Below are 22962 nucleotides of genomic sequence, written 5' to 3' on the forward strand. Positions count from 1 at the left end.
AAGAAGTGAAAATTCTGCTATGAGTGAAATTCACATTGTCCTTGTACCAGACATTACTTAATTAAAACAATCCTTTAATATTTACAAAGGGCAGCAGTTCTGTGCAGGGTTCTCTTTTGAGCACAGTAAAGTCTGATACTTCCCAGACATTCAGGAACCTTCTAACTAAACTGTAGATAAAGTTTGAACCTACAAAATGTTTCAAAATCACAGGATGCTAGTGTTGGGAGGGAGGTAAGGGCACTTTTTTAGGGAAATGAACATCTAAACCACAATGAGGTATTTCTTCAAACCCACTAAGATGGCTATCATTTAAAAAATGGAGAATAACAAGTGTTGATGGGGATATGGAGTAACTGGAACCCTCCTACACCGATGGTCAGAATATAAAACAGTGCAGTCATTTTGGAAAATAGTCTGGCAGTTTTGGAAGAGGTTAGACATAAGCTTGTCTACAATCTAGCAATTGCAGTCTTGGGTATATACCCAAGAGAAATGAAAGCATATGCCCACACAAAAATTTGTATGTAAATGATTAGAGCAGTATTACATATAATAGTCAAAAAGTGGAAACAACAGAAATGTACATCAATTGATGAATGGATAAATAACATAGGACATGTCCATACAATGAAATATCATTTGGCAATTAAAAGGAAGGAAATACTGATACATACTAAGACACAAGTAAAGTTTGAAAACCCTATGCTAAGTGAAAAGAACCAATCGCAAAAGACCAGATATTATATGATTCCATATACATGAAACATCCACAATAGGCAAGTCTATAGAGACAAAAAGATTAGTAGTTGTGGCACCCCACTCCAGTACTCTTGCCTGGAAAATCCCATGGACAGAGGAGCCTGGTGGGCTGCAGTCCATGGGGTCGCAAAGAGTCAGACACGACTGAGCGACTTCATTTTTTTCACTTTTCACTTTCATGCATTGGAGAAGGAAATGGCAACCTGGTGGGCTGCTGTCTATGGGGTCACACAGAGTTGGACACAAATGAAGTGACTTAGCAGCAGCAGCAGGATTAGGAGTTGTGGGGGAAAAGGGGAGTGATTGCTAATCAGGTTTTTTTTGGGGGGTGATGATGTAGTCTAAACTTAATTGAGTTAATGGTTTCACTGTGAATATGCTGAAAACCACTGAACTGGGCACTTTAAATGGGAGAATTGTATGTGTATATATCTCAATAAAGCAGATTTCATAACAAATATAAAGTTCTGACCCAATCCATGCATTTTACCAATGACTTTTAAGATATAAATGCCAAATTATAAATAGTTTTTGAAGGAAATCTTTCTAAAATGCATGACTCACTTCTCATATTCTTAAAGAAACATGATGAAAATCTTAGCTCTTTTGATGACTCGGGATCATGTGAGAATCAATTACTGTACCCACTATATACTAATGCTCTCAAGTACCACATAAACTTGTGCTTCCCAGGCTGCTATGGTTTGAGTATTCATCTGTCTCTGTTATAGCTTTCTATGCTTTTCTTTTCAGCTAATGCTGTTAATTTCTTGGCTGCTGTCAGTATGCTGTAATGTCTGTCCCTAACCTGCTACGTATGATTGCAGGGAAACCAGAAAATCAAGTCTGTTAAAGCTGTGACTTGGGTGAAAGTAAACAAACTTGAGAGAGTCCAGGAAGTACTCCAAGAGTAAAACGCACGAGCATCTCCAACTTGATCTACTTTCCAACACTGATTTTTGGTGGCTCAGAAGTGTTTGTTTCCTTCCAGATTCTCAGCTGCCTTCTGGGTTATGGCTGCCAAGATGCCAGAAGTGATGATCGCTGTGATCAGCAGGAACAGCCAGATGTAATATCTAATTGGGAAAAGAGACTCAAACTTCACAAATATATGAGTATTCAAAATATTTTATCTGTCTGGTGCCACTTAGTTTGGGGGCATGGTACCCTTCTCTGTCACTAAGGTGAGATTGTCAAACTCTTGAGCATGGGAGCTTTTTTTTTTTTTAAAAAAAACCATCTTAACTCTGGATTTCAAATATGTTTAAAAACAATATCTTACTTAAGCTGGTTTATTTTACAAAACATATCACGTATTTAACGTTAAGTTAACCAATAAGAATGATGCTGTTTTGATGAACATAAAGACCGGAAAACTGTCATTTATGGATGATAGGTGCAGCGTCAGGAACCTCAGCATCCAGTTTATCTTTGTACTTTCTTTGGATTACACAATATGGAGACAAATTTGAGTCACAGACAGGAGGCGTAAATCCTAACTGGTTTTGCAGCAGTTTTCCCTACAATCTCAGAGATTTCTTGAATTAAAATTGATGCAGTAGCTTGAAAAGATTTACTGGAAATGTATCACAAAAAGCTGAATAGTAAAATATCTAACAGCTCCTCAGTTTACTTGTAATAAACATTAAAAAAAATCAAACAAAAAACCTCTAAATCTTATACATGCTAAAACTCTAAGACAACATAATCAGGACGCAACAGGTTATCCATTTACTTGTGAGAGCATTTGCCAACCAAATATGCCTCGGCCTTGCCCAAAATTTAACGGAGTGTGGTAAACAGGTGCTGAAGTACTAGCTTACGCAAGTTTATGTGGATATGTGGGCATAGACACACAGGCCAAATTTCAAAAAATACTTCAGGGCTGCACGCATGCCAATCAAAGGTCTCTTTTTAGAAATTCTGAAGAAGTTTATTCCAGGGTCTATAAAAAATGCAACAGCATTGTAACAACTAATGTTAAGGGCATACTGTGTGCCAGGTGCTGAGCTAGGAGCTTCACAGGCAATATTTAATTCTCATAACTGAATGAGGTAGGCACTGTTGTTATGCTCAATTTACAGATGACAAAACTGAGGCTCAGAGAGGTTAATGAACCCACCCAAACATCAGTTAAGTGATCTCCAGCTTTTTAATTACAGCTTTTAAATAAATAAAAAACAAAAAAAATTTTTATTGACGTATAGTTGATTGCACAATGTTGTGTTAGTTTCAGGTATCAGTTCAGTACAGTTCAGTCGCTCAGTCGTGTCCGACTCTTTGCGACCCCATGAATCACAGCACGCCAGGCCTCCCTGTCCATCACCAACTCCCGGAGTCCACTCAAACTCATGTCCATCGAGTCGGGGATGCCATCCAGCCATCTCATTCTCGGTCGTCCCCTTCTCCTCCTGCCCCCAATCCCTCCCAGCATCAGGGTCTTTTCCAGTGAGTCAACTCGTCGCATGAGGTGGCCAAAGTATTGCAGTTTCAGCTTCAGCATCAGTCCTTCCAATGAACACCCAGGACTGATCTCCTTTAGAATGGACTGGTTGGATCTCCTTGCAGTCCAAGGGACTCTCAAGAGTCTTCTCCAACACCACAGTTCAAAAGCATCAATTCTTCGGTGATCAGCTTAAGCTGATAGCCGAAGTTTCAGTATACAGGTGTTTATACACACACACACACACAGACACACACACACACATACACACCCTTTATTTTATTTTGGCCATGCCACGCAGTATGTGGAATCTTAGTTCCCTGACCAAGGCTTGAATCTGTGCTCCCTGCATTGGAAGCACAGTCTTAACCACATGACTGCAGTTATATCAGTAAGAATTCACTGATGTTTACCTGATTTGATCCCTAGGAATGCTTGACAAACAAGAGTGATACTAGATAGATTCAGGATCTTTTTTTTCTCTTTCGTGGTTAACTTGAAATACAGGGTCATCGGTGGAGAGATTGCCTGGAATCACAAATATCTCACAAACTTCAGCAATATCCCTCTTGGCTCAACCCTGAATCTAGCATCTCCAGACTGCCAGGCCTGAGTCCAGACCTACATCCTACTTCTCTTTATCTCCAACGTGAGTGCGAGATTGCCTGTTCCCACCCTACTGACTTCAGAAGAAAGGAGGGTGGAATTCTTTTAAGACTGTTCCTCTCAATCAGGGCTTCCCTAGTGGTTCAGTGGTGAAGAGTCTACCCACCAATGCGGGAGACACAAGTTCAATCCCTGGGTTGGGAGGATCCCCCGGAGAAAGAAATGACAACCCACTCCAGCATTCATTCCTGGGAAATCCCATGGACAGAGGAGCCTGACAGGCTACAGCCCATGGGTTCGCAAAGTCAGACACAACTGAGCAACTAAACAACAACAAACCTCTCAAGCTCAAGACAAAAACTACATAGGAGATAGCAGATGCTTCTATCTCAGTGATTTTGGAGTGATCCCAAAGCATCTGTTTTGAAACCAAGAAAGGTTTCAAAATCTCAGACCATGAAGAAATGGTTAAAAATTAATGATAAACAAATAAAAAGTACTGGCCAAAAAAAAAAAATTAGGAATCCTCAGGGCAACACGATATCAGATTTTCAGCTATCAACAAATAGGATGCAACAATTTTAACCGTGGTTGCTGCTGCTGCTGCTAAGTCACTTCAGTCGTGTCCGACTCTGTGTGACCCCATGGACGGAAGCCCACCAGGCTCCCCCGTCCCTGGGATTCTCCAGGCAAGAACACTGGAGTGGGTTGCCATTTCCTTCTCCAATGTGTGAAAGTGAAAAGTGAAAGTGAAGTCGCTCAGTCGCGTCCGACCCCTAGCGACCCCACGGACTGTTAGATAAATGAATTTATTCATCTCATTGTGCAACATAATATACTATTTTCTCAATTGGATATAATACATCGTTAATGTTTTTAGCAAATAACAGGTTATGGCTATTTTTTTTTAAGCATTCTTATCCTTTAAACATATGTATGAAAATATCTACCATTGAAATGATATGATATCTGAGATTTGCTTCAATATCATCCAGTTTGGGAGGGGAAGATTTGCATGTAATAGCCTAAATAAAATAAGATTGGACATGAGTTGATAACTGAACTGAGTGATGAGTACTTAGCAGTTAGTTATACCATACACTCTAGTTTTGTATAATGTTTGAAATTTTCCTAAATAAAGAGATTTAAAAACAAAAATCCCAACACTCTCCAAACACTTCTTCAGGACAGTGAGAGAATAAATGGAGCATAAATGAGTTGCCTTTGGAGTGGGGATGAAATGGAGAAGTCCCTTTTTTGCCTGAGAGATCCTGTTTTGGAAGCAAACTTACATACCATGTTCTTTCTCCTCCTGGCTGGGACAAATTTCAACCTGCACACCCTAACAAGAAACATGAAATGAAGATACTCTGGCAACTCCACCCTGCTGTTTCAGCAGCAGTAAATTCTAAATCAACTTAGAAATTCTAAATCAGCAAGGCTCAACTGGCGCTGGATATATACCTATTTAAAGAAAAATTATATTGTTCTCCAGCGATGAGTGTAACTCAAAATTTGTTATTCAAATAAAAGCAATGGTGAATTATGAAAGAAGTATAAAGAAGTCCAAGGTTATGATTTTGCTATGATTAATACTTGGGTGCAAACATATATGTATACACATTCACACACACACAAAGACATGTATGTTATCGGCTCCTTTCCTTGATTCCCACGCTGCACTGCTGGTACACTAACACCTACCTGCTTGTTCTATCTGCTGGGTCATCCAGCACTGAGCCCAAAAGCGTTAGTTACTTAGTCGTGTCAGACTGTTTGCAGCCCCATGGACTGTAGCCCTCCAGTCTCCTATGTGCGTGGAATTCTGTGGGGCAAGAATACTGCAGTAGGTTGCCATTCCCTGCTCCAGGGGATCTTCCCGACCAGGGAGCGAAACCAGGTCTCCTATATTGCAGGCAGATTCTTTACCATCTGAACTACCTGAGCCCAGTTATTTTATTTTTTAGATTTTTTTCTGTGAGGGCCATTTTTAAAGTGTTTTTGAATTTGTTACAACATTGCTTCTGTTTTATGCTTTGGCTTTGGCCATGAGGCATGTGAGATCTTAGCTTCCTGACGGGATAGAACCTGTACCCCCCTCACTGGAAGGCAAACGTTTTAACCACTGGACCACCAGGGACGCATGTGTGAATGCGTGCATGCGTGCTCAGCCATGTTTGACTCTTTGTGATCCCAAGGATTGAGCCCACCAGGCTCCTCTCTCCATGGAATTTTCCAGGCAAGAATACTGAAGGGGGTTTCCATTTCTTACTTCTGTCAGGGAAGTCCCAAGCCTAACTATTTTTGATGTAGAAATTTCAGAGGGAAAAAGGAAAGCAGATAAGAGTTCATCTAAAATCCAAGGGGGATTTGCTCCAGAACCTTGAACCCCTCCCCACCAAGTGGATACCAAAATCTTCAGATGCTCAAGTCCCTTATATAAAATGGCATAGTATTTGTATACAACCTACGTGAATCCTCCTGTATACTGGGGATAGAACCTGCACCCCCATCATTGGAATGATCTCTAGACTACTTATAACACATAATACAATGTAAAGACTATGTAAATAGTTGTCAGTGCATGGAAAATTCAAGTTTTGCCTTTTGGAACTTTCTGGAATTCTTTTTCAAATATATTAATAGAATCTGTAGTTAGTTGAATCTGCCGATGCGAATCTGCGGGTACAGAAGGTTGACTGTGCTGCTGCTGCTGCTAAGTCGCTTCAGTCATGTCCGACTCTGTGCAACCCCATAGATGGCAACCCACCAGGCTCCCCTGTCCCTGGGATTCTCCAGGCAAGAACACTGGAGTGGGTTGCCACTTATGAGTCTAAATTCTACCCTTATATTACAGTGGGTTTTCAAACATTTGTAGAATCCTTTCTTCCCTGAGAATGAGGCTCCATCATCTAATGTCTCATATTCTGGTACTGTCCTAAGTATCAGAAGATATATTGAGCTTTTTCTCCCATTCTCTGCCACCAAAGCTATGATAATTCAGTTTGTATTACTGCTGCCCTCTGGGACTTTTCTCTGAGTGACATGTGACCTGTATTATGGTCAGTGGTAAATATTTAACAACTGGATCTCTGAAAATAAAGCCTTGATTTTCAGCATTTGCCAATTTCCATTGTGTAAATACACCTGCTGTAGCCAATTTCAAGCTGTCAATACAAGGACACTAACTGCAGAGTTGGGATGTAATGTATACAGCTAGTTCTCAGAGCCTGTAGTAGCCAGTTCCAGCACACCACTGGAATTTCTGGTTTGCCCAAGATGGTTCTGGCATCTTTATTAATGGTACCCACTACCACTTTGTAAGACTGCAGATGCAAAGGAGACATGGACATTTTGGACACATTGGGGAAGGAGAGAGTGGGATGATATAAGAGAATAGCATTGAAACATATACATTACCAACAGGTAAAATAGATAGCCAGTGGGAGTTCAATGTATGATGCAGGGAATCCTAAGCCAGTGCTCTGTGACAACCTAGAGGGGTGGGATGGGGAGGGAGGTGGGAGAGGGGTTCAAGAGGGAGGAGACATATGTATACCTAATGCCTATTCATGTTGCTGTACGGCAAAAACCATAAAGTAATTATCCTCTAATTAAGAAAAAATAAAATAAATTTTAAAAGACTGCTAACGAAATATTATGTGGTCACTGCAAAGAATAAATCACATTTGGGCTACTTCTTCACAGTAGAAAGCTTCCATGAAAGGAAAGAAGACGTGATATCTCCCTGACCAAACTCATGAATACATAGTATCTCTTTAGATGTTTTTCATCAAATGAAGGTAGCTGGGGAAATATGAATGGTGAACAGTCTTAACTATGTTCAAGCCTTCTGACTCATACACACAGTTTCAGGACTTAAGGAACTGCCATAGCATAGAAGTAGAATGAAGTCATGTAACTGGTTTCAGGCTACACTACAGCTTGGAATCCCACCAAATATCACTCCCAGAGTCTAGCACGGTGTCTTGGCCCAAAGGAATGAAAACTGACTGACCCCTGTGTGACCCGTGGGGAGTATTAAATCTCAGTTTTCAAGGTCACCCAGGTCAATACTTACCTGATCTCCTTTATGACAATCCAAAAGAAGTCATCCTGTAGTCTAAACTTTAATACTTTCTGGTAACTCAATACAACCTGTACTGAATCACATGCGTGAAGGAATCTGTCAGGTGAGAGTGTGGCTCTTGGTTCTTCAAAGGGTGGGACCCCATGGAAAAGTCAAAATAAAATAGCTATCTTTAAATATCTATATAAGATAAATTAGATGTGCTGCATTGTCAAGGAATACAGGGTAGAAATTGTGAGATCGATTCTGACTTAAGTGTAAGGAAGGATATCTAACATCAACCCTCATAATTTCTATTGAGTGCCTATGTTTTGATGGAAAACTCACCATACTGCTGAATCTCAAGTCAACTGAGACTGAGCTTCAAGTCAACTAAGTCCATCCCTGTCTCTTTCACTCCTGGACTGCCTGCTTCAGGCTATAAAGCAGTTGTTTTTCCATAAGCCCCAGGATTCCCAGTAACTGGTACCACCTAGGCTGGCCTCAGCTTACATAGGTCCATTCAGGTCGAGTGTCCCGAGCCTCTATCTAAAGTCCCGTGGCCTCAGATTCAGCATAGAGTCAAGCCCAGATGACACCAGAATGTTCATATTCTGGCCTTGCAGGCAACAAGCACCATAAGTATCCATCTCATCTTCTGACAGAACAAAGTTTGCTAGGCTGAGGGTTAAAAAACAACACAGGTCACAAGGAGTCGGACACGACTGAGCGACTGAACTGAACTGAACTGAAGCACTGGACGTGGCTGCTCTGAATTCTGAAGGCTTCTTCAATTTGTGCAGCTTTTATAAAGGAAAAGTGCTCCCTTTCCTAATCTTTCTCCTCTCCATGGTGCCTATCTGCCTCCCTCAAGGGCTGAGATATCAAATGGTAAAAGAGCAAAAGAAGATACTTCCTGTTTTAAAAATAACTTTGTCCTGACGCTAGATTAGCAGTAACATAAATTACGCAGTTTTCTTATTCACAGAGTTGCCAACAGCATTCTCAAGCAGGGCCTGATCATACTTAGTCTCAAGAGTTGACATGGAGCCATCTATGAAAGTGATAGTGAGATAAAGACACGACACAGCCATGTGTCCTGCTTCCAGAAACCTCAGAAGGAATTAAGGAAGCTTCCATTTAGGAGAGGATGTCAGATCAGGTTGAAGGATACCCTGACACCCTGTCCACAAAAGTACTCAGTCAGAGCAAGATGGGATGATAAGAATCCTGAGATTTCAGAAAGATTTGAAAGCCTCTGTGACTAAATAATAGCAAGAAAATTAATACTCAATACCTTTTATAAATAGTAGCTAGTATGAATAGTAAAATATCTTTTACTCTGCACATATCAGGATATAAGCATTCTACTATACGAGACTTCACCTACATTTCCCACATTTGGTACTCAAAACTGGTAAGATGTATGTGTGCGTGCTAAGTCCCTTCATTTGTGTCCGACTCTTTTTGACCCTATGGACTGTAGCCTGCCAGGCTCCTCTGTCCACGGGATTCTCTAGGCAAGAATACTGGAGTGGGTAGCTATTTCCTTCTCCGGGGGATCTTCCCGACCCAGGTATGGAACTCACATCCCTTCTGTCTCCTGCATTGGCAGGTGGGTTCTTTATCACTAGCGCCACCTGGAAAGCCCTATTTTCCACATTTGGTCCTCACTGCTGGTAAGACAGATGCCAGTTATTTGTAGTCAACAAAGTGAGCCACTGAGAAGTTAAGCATCTCAACTGAGACTGCACTGTGAATAAGTAGTTGAATGAGGGTCTGAATCCAGGTCAGGTGACTCCAAAGTTCCTTCCACTCTAGAACACTACCCATTCATCCTGGGAATCCAAGAGGGGCCTGAGTCTGGTCTCCTGGCCCAGCAGAGTCCAAATCTAAGCTCAATTTTCCCAAGTCCTGGAGCTCTTGCTCAGTTTCTTGGAGAAGGATAAACGGAAATTTATTCCTCACAGTCCTGGAATCCAAGATTAAGACACTGGCAGATTCAGTGTCTAGTAAGCTCAGTTCCTAGAAAGCTGTCTTTTTTATTTTTTAAGCTTTTTATTTTGTATTGGGGTATAGCCGATCAACGACGCTGTGATAGTTACAGGAGAACAGTGAAGGGACTCAGCCATACATATACATATATCGATTCTCCCCCAAACTCCCCTCCCTCCAGGCTGGCACAGAACATTCTGTGTTCTGTGGAGTTCCATGTGCCATACAGTAGTTCCTTGTTGGTTATCCATAGATAGCTGTCTTTTTGCTTTTAACCTCTAGAGAATTCTCTGGGCTCGTCCTCATGACCTAATCACCTCCCAAAGGCCCCACCTCTTATTACCATTATCTTGAGGGTTAGGATTTTGATATCTGAATTTCAGGGGGACACAATAAATAAATCTAGAGTAGGACCTATCTCATAGGGAGCTGGTAGTGCTGTATGAGATAATCCATGTAAAATGTTTTGGTTCCTGGCACAGAGTAAGTGTCCCTTAACGTTGGCTACTGTTACCTCCACAAACACATGAATGAGCTTTTTGCCAAAGGTGTACCAACTGTATACACCACTCTTTTCTACAAGTTTTACAGAACACACTTCCTTTTCCCAAAATAATAGGCTTACTGTGGCAGAAAAGAAAGGCAGCTAGCTGAAAATGGAGGTAGACTTGGCTTTGAATTCTGGCTCTGCCATTCACTGACTTCAGGTAGGTTGCTTCAATTCTCCAGGCCTTTCTTTCCCCATCGTAAAAATCGAGTGTGGGAGTGGTGACCACATACTTTTGTAAAGACACATAGAGAGCAATGGGACACACAGCTGTTGCTCAACCATATCTAAGCTAGTTACTCGGTCAATCAAAGTGACCACTGTAAGTACCCACTATTGTCATAAATCTTTTCACCTTCTTTCCAAACTATAGAGAAATCTGTTAGAGGCACAGAACATTATTTTGATGTAACTGCCTCTAAAAATAACACTCCCTTACCCCTTGGAATCATTGGCTGCTTTCAAATACATTCCCAAGGAGAAAACATAGTCAAACATACATACATACCATTAGCCAACTCTGTGATTCATGGGGTCACAAAGAGTCGGGCACGACTGAGCGACTGAATTGAACTGAAGCATCTCAAAGATCTCATAAATTAAGTAATATTAATAGATATTAATAGTAATATTAATAGATACCAAGCTTGATAGCTGCACTATCCAGAGGAAAGGTCTACTTAGAAATTCTGAGCACCCTATCCGATTCAGATTATTGTCATCCCAAGGTGAACACTGACCTACACAGTGAAGCTAAAGCATATAATTAAATGTAATGGAAGTAAAACCTTGATTGCTTTTCATGGTAATTGGTTTGTATTAAAACATACACACACACTATTAAAAGTCAGGCTATCACACACATTAAAACAAAAAACCAACCCCAAACCTGTTAATTAAAACCAGTACTCTTGTTTCCTGACTAATTATGTCTCCAAAAACCATGCTGGATTTTGTTTTATACCCTTGTTGAATGTCCCACATGTTAAAAATTCATAGCACTCTTTCTGTCAAAATTTTTGGTTACTGTGCCAAACAAAATATGTTGAAACTCACTTAGTGGCCTTTTGGGGAAAAGTGGTGTTCAGGTCCCTAATGAATCCTGACACCTAATTTAACCACTTAGACACTGAACATTTGGGCCCTTAAATTCGTAAATCTCTAGTCCAAATGTGCATTGTACAATTCATAGCTTCATTGACAAATTTAGGAATCAGACCACATTCCAGAGGTAGCAATTCTAGAGTGTGCCCCTGCTTTCCATTCTAGTCTTTTGTTCTTGATTTGCAAAGCTTCTCCACCATCTAGAAGTTCTGATTATGTTTTTTAATAAAAATGCATATATAGTCACACCGTTCCAGCCAGAAAATTCTATTTATCTTTATATCCTGGTTTTTCCATTAGCCCAATTCAGAAGTCGGGGAAATTCTAGGTGCCAAAGCTAATATCCTAATATTTAGAAAAGTGAAGACTTACACTTTGTCAATGGTGGCTAGCTAAAACTGGTAATAGATTTATGTTTCTTCAGTTTATACCCCACGAATGTGTTATGGTGCATAATGAACCCTCACCCATTTTCTGCTCGCACTCTATCTGGATGATCTCAGAATTCGGAACTTCTGCTAGGAGGCTGCAGGCACTGCTCCAGCCCTTATTCCTGCTTGTTGAAGAGGGCAGCTCACATCCTCAAGTCTTCTGATGACATTCAAATATTTGCCTTTCTACAGCATAGCATCTGCTGGCTCAAACAGTTATCTCCTTTGCATTTTTCTCCTTTCTTCAGTAGTGTGGCTCATCTACAAGTATCCTTAGAGTCTAAAATATCCAGGATTTCAAGGCAACAGCTGTCTACTTTTTTGTGCCATTTCTGTTCCTTCTCCAAAAAGTATATATTCATCAATTTCATCAAAAATAAAGAGTCATGTACAAAATTGTTGCTGCTGCAGTGTTTAAGATGTTTAGAGACTCAAGCTGCAGCCTAAAGCTATTAGAGACAGGTTAAATAAATTATGGTATACCTATATAATGGAATACTGGGAATGTAATACAACCACTACAAATGATGCTTTAATGCTGTAAGAAAATGATTTTACTAAGATTTTCAAAGAAAAAAGAGTAAGTTGGGAGTTTGGGATTGACACATACAGTACTATATTTAAAATAGATAATCAACAAAGACCTGCTGTATAGCATTGCTGGTGTTGTTCAGTTGCTAAGTTGTGTCTGGCTCTTTTGTGACCCCGTGGACTATAGCCCGCCAGGCTCCTCGTTCCATGGAATTTTTTTTTTCCAGGCAAGAATACTGGAGTGGGTTGCCATGTACTTCTCCAGGGGATCTTCCTGACCCAGGGACCAAACCTGTGTCTCCTGTGTTGGCAGACTGGTTCTTTATCATTGAGTCACATGGAAGCCCACTGTATAGCATTGGGAACTATATTTGATACTTTGTAATAATTTATAATGGAAAAGAAAATGAAAAGGAATAGACATATGTATATGTAAAACTGAATCGCTTTGCCGTATATCTGAAACTAATGCAACATGGTAAATCAACTATAGTCCAACATAAAATAAAAATTAAAAACATCATATCTTGCTGCTGCTGCTAAGTCGCTTCAGTCGTGTCCGACTCTGTGCGACCCCACAGACGGCAGCCCACCAGGCTCCCCCGTCCCCAGGATTCTCCAGGCAAGAACACTGGAGTGGGTTGCCATTTCCTTCTCCAATGCATGAAGGTGAAAAGGGAAAGTGAAGTCGCTCAGTCGTTTCCTCCTCTTAGCGACCCCATGGACTGCAGCCCACCAGGCTCCTCCGTCCATGGGATTTTCCAGGCAAGAGTACTGGAATGGGGGTGCCGTCGCCTTCTCCAAAATCTTACCTTCGTGTGACCCAAAATAACCTTCAGCATGTGGCGCAGTGGAAAGAAACAGCCATTTTCTCTGAGTGATGGTATTTGTGAGCACTTCTTCCTGCTTTGCCTCCTCCATTTCGTATTGCAATATTTTTATTGGAAAAAGGGTGTTGGAAGTAACTGTGGGACTAGGAGTGTCACAGATAATCAAATAAAACTTTTTGTCTTTCTTATATTAGCCAACTCCCTCCCTCCCTCCCTCCCTCCCACCTCAGAAAGTCAGTCTGAGGTGTTTCTGTCAGCTCAGTCTCTTGTCCTATGGGTTAGTGGTGGAAAGTGTTCTGCATGGTATGATAACAACTGGCATTCACCAAATAACTGCTAAGTGCCAAGCAGGAATTTATATATATATATATATATATAAAATCTTATTTAATCCTCACAACAACCTGATCACATAGTATGATTAGCTCCATCTTATCAATACTGAAACTGAAGCATAGAGGTTAAATAGGTAGCCCCAGGTCACCCAGATGCAATTTAAACTCAAGCCCTCCAGAGTCTGTATAACTCCACCATTTACAAACATTAGGCTCTGGGAATTTTATTAGGACTATAAAATTAGTTCCAAAGTATTTGGGAAATGAGCTGTCAACAACATATTCAAATTTCATTTAAAGCATGTAAATACTCTTTGTAATAATTGCTTATGTAAAATTTAAGAGTCATCAGAAAATAGAGATATACTTAAGTCTAAGTAGATTTGTTTTAGATTACCTAAAAATCAACTGATTGGGCAATTTTTTTCTTTTTTTTTGGTAAAAAGAGCTTGAATATTAATACACAAGGTATAAGGATCCTAAATTAAACCTAATTTCAACTAAGAAATTTTGGTAGTGAACACAGCAGATGTGGCTTAGAACATGTAAAATTTATTTCAGAAATGTTTGTTCAAATTTGAGGGAAAAAATAGGCTAATGAAACACCAATTTTGATGAATTCTTTTTAAAAGTTGATAAATAATATGATCACTAAACTTAAAATACCTATGGCTTTCATTAAAAAAAAATACAAAAACTATTTCAATACCTGACAAAACATACAGGCATAAAGTTATACTTTCTTATATTCTAAATAATGCTTCCAGGGGATTTTCAAGCAAAAGTTAAGGCTCAAAGTTATTTCTCTGCCTTCCTGCAGAGAAAATTGTTAAAAGAGTATATTTTCAATTGCTCAAAAATTATTTCAAGAGGTATGATACACTCAAACATAGACCATTTATGCTGACAATAATAAATAAAAACTCCAAACAGTTCTCTTTTGTTATATTTTAGCTACTTACATTTTAAACTAATATAGTTTGTTAAAGTAAATCAGAGAAATAACTGAAATGTGGCTTCAAAACAAGTAAAACAGGTTAATAAATCATCAATAATCAATACTAATGCATAAATAGTCATTTTCTAACAAGGTTCAAAACCGAAAAAAATAAACCAAAAATTCAGGTGTTAGACCCTACCAATCTGCTGTGTGGGTTCCAAGTTCCCGACAAGAAGTTAACTTTGAACCTGAACATTTCAGACTTACAAAACACAAGTATCAGAGTTACTGCGTCCCACAGTTGGGTTAAAAAGCTTCCCAAAGTCTCAGAGACTTTAACTGAATGCAGAAAAACTAAGAGTCTAAGATAATAAACAGAAACAGCAAAAAGTGAAGTTGCCACATATCAGGGTTTTGCAGACGAATCTAAAGGATATCTAGCAATTTCCCTGTATGAAACAAAATAAATAACCTATACGCAAATAATGCATGTTTGAACGCAATCGCGTTATTAGCATGCATTCTACTTACTTTGCTTTTTGCCATTTATAAGCTTCATTAGGGAGACCCAGAAAGAGGTAACAAGTTGAAAGAAGTTCGGCTCAGATAAGAAACAGCTGTAAACTTGATCTACAAATTTGCATCTCAGAACGTCCAGCGGGGGAGAGACTCTTGACAAACTAGCATATATACAAACTTTAGATTGTGAAATAACGCATTTCGGCTTTCTGCACTGTATATTTTACTATTGGAAAACTCAACTCTACCTCCCCATTCTCCGAAAAAAAAAAAAAAAATCCACCTCCAATCTTCATTGGTCCACATAGTTCCGGCCCACATGGTATCAGTGGGTGTGTCCCGCCCAACAAGTCCTCTCATTGGCTGCGAGGAAACAGCCTCTAATAGGCTGTGATTTGGGGGGCTGTCAAACTCCACGCCTCCAGACCTCGCGCTCGCCAATAGACCCAGGGAGCTGGCGGCTCCTCTGCGATTCAAAGGGCAGGCTGACTGCCTGAGCGCCAACCCCAGAAAGATGAGCTCTCAGGAGAGAAAAGGACGAGGAGAAGGGCGACGGCAGCTCAGGTTCTCCCCCCACCGCTGCTCGACTCCTACTCCCGGACCTCACCAAATGTTGACACACGTGCATTTTTCCACCGACAAATTAGGCGGCCAGCGCGTTTGCCTTCTATAGAGCCGTTACCCGAGGAGCAGCTCAGAAGCCGAGTCCAGTCGGCCCATTCTACAGATGGAAGCAGGAAAGGGATCTGTAGCGCCTGGCGAAAGAATCGGTCCCGTGCGCCCCCTCAAAGCCGTCCCCCGACAACCGGGGCTGGGATGCCCCGGGCGCGCTTAGGTGCCTGTCCCGCCGCTCCCGGGGGTCGCGCCCCGCTCTGCGCCCTCGCTCCCCTCCCTGAGAGACTTACGCGGCCTGTTCTTCCTCCCGGAGTCCATCCTCCTCCGCAGCCGGCATTTCTTGGCGGGGGAGTCGTGCTGAGGGGGCGGCGGCTGTGGCTGGAGCTCTGGCTGGAGCGGCAGGCGCGGGGGTGCCGCGTCGCTGCCGCCCGGCGGGCCCCGGCTGCAGAGGCGCGACGGGTGGAACCCGTTGTGCAGCAGTCCGTTCACGGCTGCGGCGCCGACGCCGGCGGGAGTCCCCGGGGCGTGCGGGGCCGAGCGCTCAGGCTGCCCGCCGTGATCGCCCATGCCAGCGGCCGGTGGGGCGGCGCGCGGGCCCCGGCTCAGGCGGCCTCGCTGGAGGTCATTCTCGGGCGTCTTTATTTCCCCGGATCCTCCTTGCGGCTTCCGATTCAGCAGCCGCAGAGCCGGCGCTGGGGGATGGCGAGCCGGGCGCTCCTCCCCTCCTCCCGCCGGCGTTCCCACCTCCTCCACGCCCTGCCCCTCGCGCGCCTGGCCCCCGGCGCTCGTCTGGAGCATGCCCGCTCCCGGCGCGGAATCGGGGATCCCCGCGCACCCCCAGCCGGGGCCCCCAGAGCCCGCCTTCCCCCGCTGCCCCAGTCGCGCGACTTCAAACGAGGCTTCCTCGCCTCCCAGACCTGTCCCCGCTACTGAGCATGCCCAGTCCTGCCCGCCACCGCCGAGCTTCAACATGGGGACTGAAGTTCTCCGGCTTCGCAAAGAAGAGATGGGCGGGTTGGGCTTTGTATGGCTGAGCAAGCCGAGAAGGGACTGGGCGAGGCCGGCGTGAGAGGAACAAGCAGCTTCGGGAGGAATGAGGGCGGGGGGAGGGGGGAGACAATAAATACATGTAGAGGTTTGGGTTTGCTAATCTTGTCCGCACTGAGCTAGATACCTTTGCAAGGTCATTCACGTTGTCCCCTCCTCCCTGAAAGCTTTGTGAGCGTCTGTGTGTTTCTCTGGGTTTAGTTAAGTGACCAAACTACTAACAGGCAGAGGGGAAGGAGGAGAACGACTACTTATAGACAGGTAGGCGGATTTGGAGAGGGAGGGGAGTGTAATTTCTTTGCTGGCACTCACAGACACCATGTGGCCTCGTGGAGTTGTCTTTTACAGGGAGGAACCTAGGAATACAGTGTAAGGACAGTGAAGGACATAGATGTAGGCGGGATTAACCGGTGCTGGAAGAGACCAAGTAAACAGAAGCAGTCCCAAGCTATAAAAAGCACTTTCCTCACCCAGAAAGGACGCTGAAGAGACAATGTCACCCTATTTATAGAGTAAGGAGTTGCCTGTTTTCAGAAGGGCAGGCAGAGACAGCACCATAACCCTGGAGTCAGAGCTGGATTCAAACTCTAACTCAGGCACCCAACAAACCCTGAGAAACTCATTGCTCAAGTTAACACACCTGGTGACAGGTAACAGGACTGGGCATGCTCAGTAGGCAGGACAAATTTGGGTGCTGAGGACCTTCCCAAAGTTGTGCAATGCCTTGAAGCCTCAGCTCTTGACTCTAACTAGAAACTGTCTTGAGGAATCTATCTGTTACAGTCCTGGTGCGCAGTAAATGCCCCAAAGAGCTGGTTATCCTTATTACACTGTTATTATTAGCAGATCACCCTTCATTTCCAACAAGGGGAATAAACCATACTCGCAGTCATGTTTATTGTGTAACTTACTGTGTGTGATGTTCTCCATCATCTGCACTTATTTAATCTACAGAGGAGTCAAGAGGCCTCAGAGCACTCAGCAGCAGCCAGGGACCTGCACCTGGATGGGAATTCCTTCTAGCAGAGTCTGACCTGGAATCAGCTTTAGAACCCATGACCACTTGAGTGCGCAGGTCCCTTGACTCCTTTCTTTCAGATAAGGAAACTGAGCCACAGAGGGATGGCTGAGTTATTAAGAACAAAGCAAAGAATAAACCAGGTGGTTAAATGATAAAGAATCCAATGCAGGAAACACAGGAGGCTCGGGTTCAATCCCTGGGTGGGGAAGATCCCTGGAGGAGGGCATGGCATTGCACTCCAGTATTCTTGCCTGGAGAATCCCATGGACAGAGGAGGTTAGCGGGCTAGAGTCCACAGGGTTGCACAGAGTTGGTCATGATTGAGCTCGCATGCACATTAAAGAATAAATCTTAATTCTTCTATCTTTGCTTCCCTGGCCTTATCATATTATTTGAAAATATGAAGAAAAAACCTACATGACCTGGCCCTTGCCTCACCTTGAGCTCCTGATTCTCCCTCTATAGAGCAGTTTTTCAGTTCCTCAAACACACGAACATCCCTTTTCATCTGCTGTGTTCCCTTGCGTGTTCCCAGATGTCTTTGTTTAGTAGATTCCAACTCAGTTTTCAGATCTCTACTTCAACCTCTCATATTTAAAGTAGCCTTCCCTGACCCTTAGAACAAGATTAGAGCTCCCTCCTCCTACGCTTGACCTTCATGACTCTATCTGTTTGTAACACCACAATGGGGGTATAATAGAACATTACTGAGTTGTTACAGTGATAAAATGAATACATATGTAAAGTGTCCAGCACATCGTAAGTGCCATAAAAAAAGCTCAATATTATTTGATTGTGCGTCTCCCCCCACTACACAGTTAAGGCAGATGACTCTCTTTCATAACTGTATCCCTAAGAAGCTCTTGGTAATTATTTGTGACTGAATAAATGACTTGGGTGATAATTCCCCAGGGGGGTCTCTCACTTTCTACTGTAAATTTGCTAAAAACAAAACGCCTGGATTGTTACTCCTAAATATTCAAATATAAAGCTTTCAAATTCTGACATAATTTAAGCTCAGTAGTTTAGGAAGCACTTTACAGCAGAAATGCAGAGAGTAGATTTAGCAATGCAGTGTATCCAAGGACATATCCTCTCCAGCATGATTCCCAGGCATGGTGAGGAAGGCCTGAGCCAGGTGGCTCAGACCCAGGTAGGGCAGGAGCACTGGTACTGGGGACAGAACATCCTCTACCTGCTTCCTTTCTCTCGTCTTTGCTCTGGGTGCCTTGAACCAGTTATACCATGCACGTGATACAGAGGAAGCCAGGTGGCATATCACAGGCTTATGGGGTGTGCGGGAGTCAGGCATGGGAAGGTTGCGGTTTGGAGGTGTAATTTTGAGGTATGAACTATCATGTGCTCCAGCAGGGGAACGGAACAAACAATGTAATAATGTTTGGAAGAGAGAGAGGGAGGAAGAACCCACAAGGCACGCTCTCCCTCTGCTCATTCATGTATTTACCAGTCATTTATTATGAGTGCACTCTGTTGTAGGCAGTAAAATAAATGCTGGGAGTAAGTACAAAGTCAAAACAACTGGCTTCATTGCCCTCTAGGGGCTTACAATTCATAGAGAGAGACAGAGAGATAAGTCAGTGATTCTCCATCATCTGGGTACATGAGAATAACCTAAGGAGTTTTTCCATTTAAACTTCCTGTTGAAAATAACATACACACAGAAATATACACATATCCTAAGGGTAGAGCTCGCTTCCTAAGGCCCACTTGTCTTCACGGTGAATTTTGCAGTGAAGGAAACAAAGTGTGTCACCTTGGAAGGAAGGGAACAATGGAAGGGAACTCCAAAGGCCTCCAGAGAGTGAGCAATGATGGAATAGAGAAGAGAAGAGGAAGACAGGGCTGAGATGGGTGTTAAAATACGCTTCAGGGAGGAAATGACCCTTAAACTGAAGTTTGACCAATGACGGAATTTCATCATGGAAGGAAGGTTGAAGGAAATCCATTCAGAACTGAGGGAGTGAAGACCCTGCAGGTGGTTTGAAAGCATCTGGCATGCTTGGGAACCTGCCAGGAGATCAACAAGGCTGAAAGGCAACCTACGGAGGGAGGAGGTGAGTGATGGCCAAAAAGGTGAGATGGGGTCCAAATCTCAGATGGCTTTCTGTACCATAGGAAACAATTCACACTTTTTTCCTGTACCACGAGAAACCACTGAAGAGTTTTAGATTGTGGAAAAACTCCTAGATTTGCATTCTGGAAGGATCTCTGGCAGCAGTCTGGAGAATAAAATAGGGAAGGAGGTTCCTAGTTGGAGGGACCAGATAGAAGACTACTGCAAACAACCAGGAAAGAAGTGAGATGGGACTGAGTGAAGGACATACCATTCAGAGTGAGATCACCAAGTGGACGCAAAAACTATTTAAAGAATTTTTAGGACTTAGTAAGCAACTGCAGAACGAGGAAGAGGTAAGGCCAGGATAATTTTTATGTTTCCAGTCTGGGCAACTGGGAATGTGGTGGTTTCAGCATACAAGATAAAATATGCAGAAAAGGAGCAAGACCTTCTACTTATATTCTCTTTGGGATTTATATTTAAGAAGGGTGGTCCTTTAAAAATGTAGATATGATCATGACATTCTTGTACTTACACTGATATGTAAGCCATATCAATATTTGTCTGTTTCAGTCTAACTCAACACTTACCACTTTCCTTCTTTCCTCCCGCTCTCTCTTCCCCTCCTCCCATAAAGAGGGAGGTCAGCACTAGTTTTTAACTACTATAAACTAGACTTTTAATTTACTTTTAATTTTTTGAAGACACAGATTAAAACCTGTCCACCATGCCATCATTACACATGATCACTGTAGAAATTCTAATTCCTTGCTAAAATGGAAATAAAGTCCAATGTGCCCAAGCTTTCCACCACTTAATAACCACACTGATGACACAGTATGAGCTTGGGAAAGGATACTCTTCAAGACATAGTTTAAAAAGAATTACTAGAATTTTAACTGTCAGAATAATATTGACCCAAGATGACTTCTTTCTTTCATTTTTGCCTCTTTTGCTATTGGTGTCGGTGCCTTTCTGAGAGATTCGCATGAGGCACCTTAGGAGGCTATTTTCAAGTACTGTGCTATTTTCAATGACAGTGCTTTTCAGATTGCTTTCTTCAGGGCCCTAGGGAGTAGCGCTGCTTCAGGGAGCCAAAGGCCACCAAAAACAAACAAAAACTGCCCTGTGAATAACAGTGTTATGGAGAGATTCTGAGAACCCCTTCTTCAGAGCCTCGCTCTTCTCCTTTCATCAGAAGCAACTACTACCGACTTGATGGACATGAGTTTGAGTGAACTCCGGGAGCTGGTGATGGACAGGGAGGCATGGCGTGCTGAGATTCATGGGGTCGCAAAGAGTCGGACACGACTGAGCGACTGAACTGAACTGAACTGACTGACACAGCAGGTACCATACTAAGTACCAAGGATATACTCTTAAGCAAAAACAAAGTTCCCATTCTTATGCAGATTACAGAATGGACAGGCCTTAAGCACATAATCACCACAACAGCAAAAGTATAACTATCATTCCGAGAAATGCAAAAATGGAAAGACTCTCAGTGCCATGAGGGCACATATCAGGGTGACCTGGACTCGTCTTAAACTTTAGTAGATGAAATGACATTTGCTGAATTCTGAATGTTGAACAGAAGTTAACTAAGGTGGAAGTGGAGGAGGCATTCTTAGGCTCTCTTATGTCATAAATATGGTAGGCACTTCATAAATATTTGCTGACTGAAAAGATGAATTGACCCTGTTCCTCTCAATAGGGCAAATCGAATGTCAGGAAGATAATTCACTGAAATAAACCACTGGAGAGGGTTTAGGCCAATCCCGTTCTCTACTGATTTTTCTATATGGCTTGATGGAATATTTTAGTTTTTTGTTGTTGGGTTTTTTTTTGTTGTTGTTTTTTCTCTTTTTTTTGGTCAATAGAAGTGGAAAAACGTAACATCAGGAGCTGCCACTACAGTAATAAATGTGTGTACCAAATTTGGTGGCTCAGAGGTTAAAGCGTCTGCCTCCAATGCGGGAGACCCGGGTTCGATCCCTGGGTCGGGAAGATCCCCTGGAGAAGGAGATGGTAACCCACTCCAGTATTCTTGCCTGGAGAATCCCATGGACGGAGAAGCCTGGTAGGCTACAGTCCACAGGGTCGCAAAGAGTCGGACACGACTGAGCGACTGAACAGAATGGAACAGGAATGAAACACACCCCACATGAACTAGCTTCCTGTTAGTCACTAATATTTTTTGAGCACCTACCAATGATGATTTGGTGAAGGGAGATGGGAGTGTGACTGCCTCGGAATTTGATAAGCTATAATCAGAGTGACCCCAAGTACTGGACATAAGTTTAGGAATGTATCTGGCTTTAGCAAATTGACAGTAGGCTTATTATCTAACATTTATTGAGTTCTTACATGCCATACACTGTATTAAGCACACTGTAAGTGTCATCTTTTTTAATTAGCAAGGTGGTCATGTGAGTTGGATTTGGATACTCTTATTAGCTCATATTTTGTATGAGGAAACTAGAGCTTAGAGAGGCTAATGGGTCCAAGTTCACACAGCAGACATTTGAGTCAGGTCTGGGTGGCCCTAGAACCTCACATTTTGTAACTCAACCACCAGGCTGCCGTCCCAAAAGATGGTGTACCTGCTGTCACCTGCAGATTTTTCACCACGGTTGCAAACACCTGATATAACACTGCCCACACAACATTGCCTTTTAAACTTATTGAGTCCCTTTACTTCTCACTGAAATGTTTTGCTGTCTAGTGTCTTAGACTTTTGTTTCCAAAAGAGCTTTCCCCCCCTTTTAAAAAATGTGCCAGCTATTGCCATTTTCTATTTTGTATATCTATTCAACAAATATTTTAAAACGATGTGCAAACCACTGTTCGAGTTACAGTGATGAGCAAGGCAGAAAAGCCCCTCCCATTTTGGAGCACACATTCCTTTGGGGAGGGGGACAAGGAAAGTTAGAAAATAAACAATAAATACAGTCTGTGTTAAGTAACATAAATTAAACGAAATGACGTGAATGAGAATTATTGGAGGAAAGAAACCAGTTTACATGCGGGTAGTTGAGGAAGCCACACTGCTACCGGTTTCTGAGGGTTGAGAGACTGAGGTGTGAAGCA

At 42.5% G+C, this 22962-nt stretch overlaps 1 protein-coding gene across 6 annotated transcripts in view; it reads right to left on the bottom strand.

Annotated features, from left to right (window-relative positions):
- Positions 1-22962, bottom strand: part of PANK1 (pantothenate kinase 1) — a 108374-nt gene that overhangs the window by 37126 nt on the left and 48286 nt on the right. The window contains exon 1 of one of the 6 annotated variants that reach the window (XM_055425115.2): positions 16018-17705. The exons of 3 other annotated variants lie outside the window; for them this stretch is intronic. In XM_055425115.2, coding sequence (XP_055281090.2) covers positions 16018-16699 — 682 coding nt within the window. In that variant the 5' untranslated portion in view covers positions 16700-17705. Of the gene's footprint in view, positions 1-13300; positions 13462-15124; positions 15904-16017; positions 17706-22962 lie in introns of those variants that run through there. 2 more of the 6 variants (XM_088842129.1, XM_088842128.1) reach the window with 2 other exon arrangements.

The sequence above is a fragment of the Moschus berezovskii genome, chromosome 12, assembly GCF_049115385.1.
Source record: "Moschus berezovskii isolate FMDL1 chromosome 12, NW_MosBer_1.0, whole genome shotgun sequence".
NCBI classification, from domain to species: Eukaryota; Metazoa; Chordata; class Mammalia; order Artiodactyla; family Moschidae; genus Moschus; species Moschus berezovskii.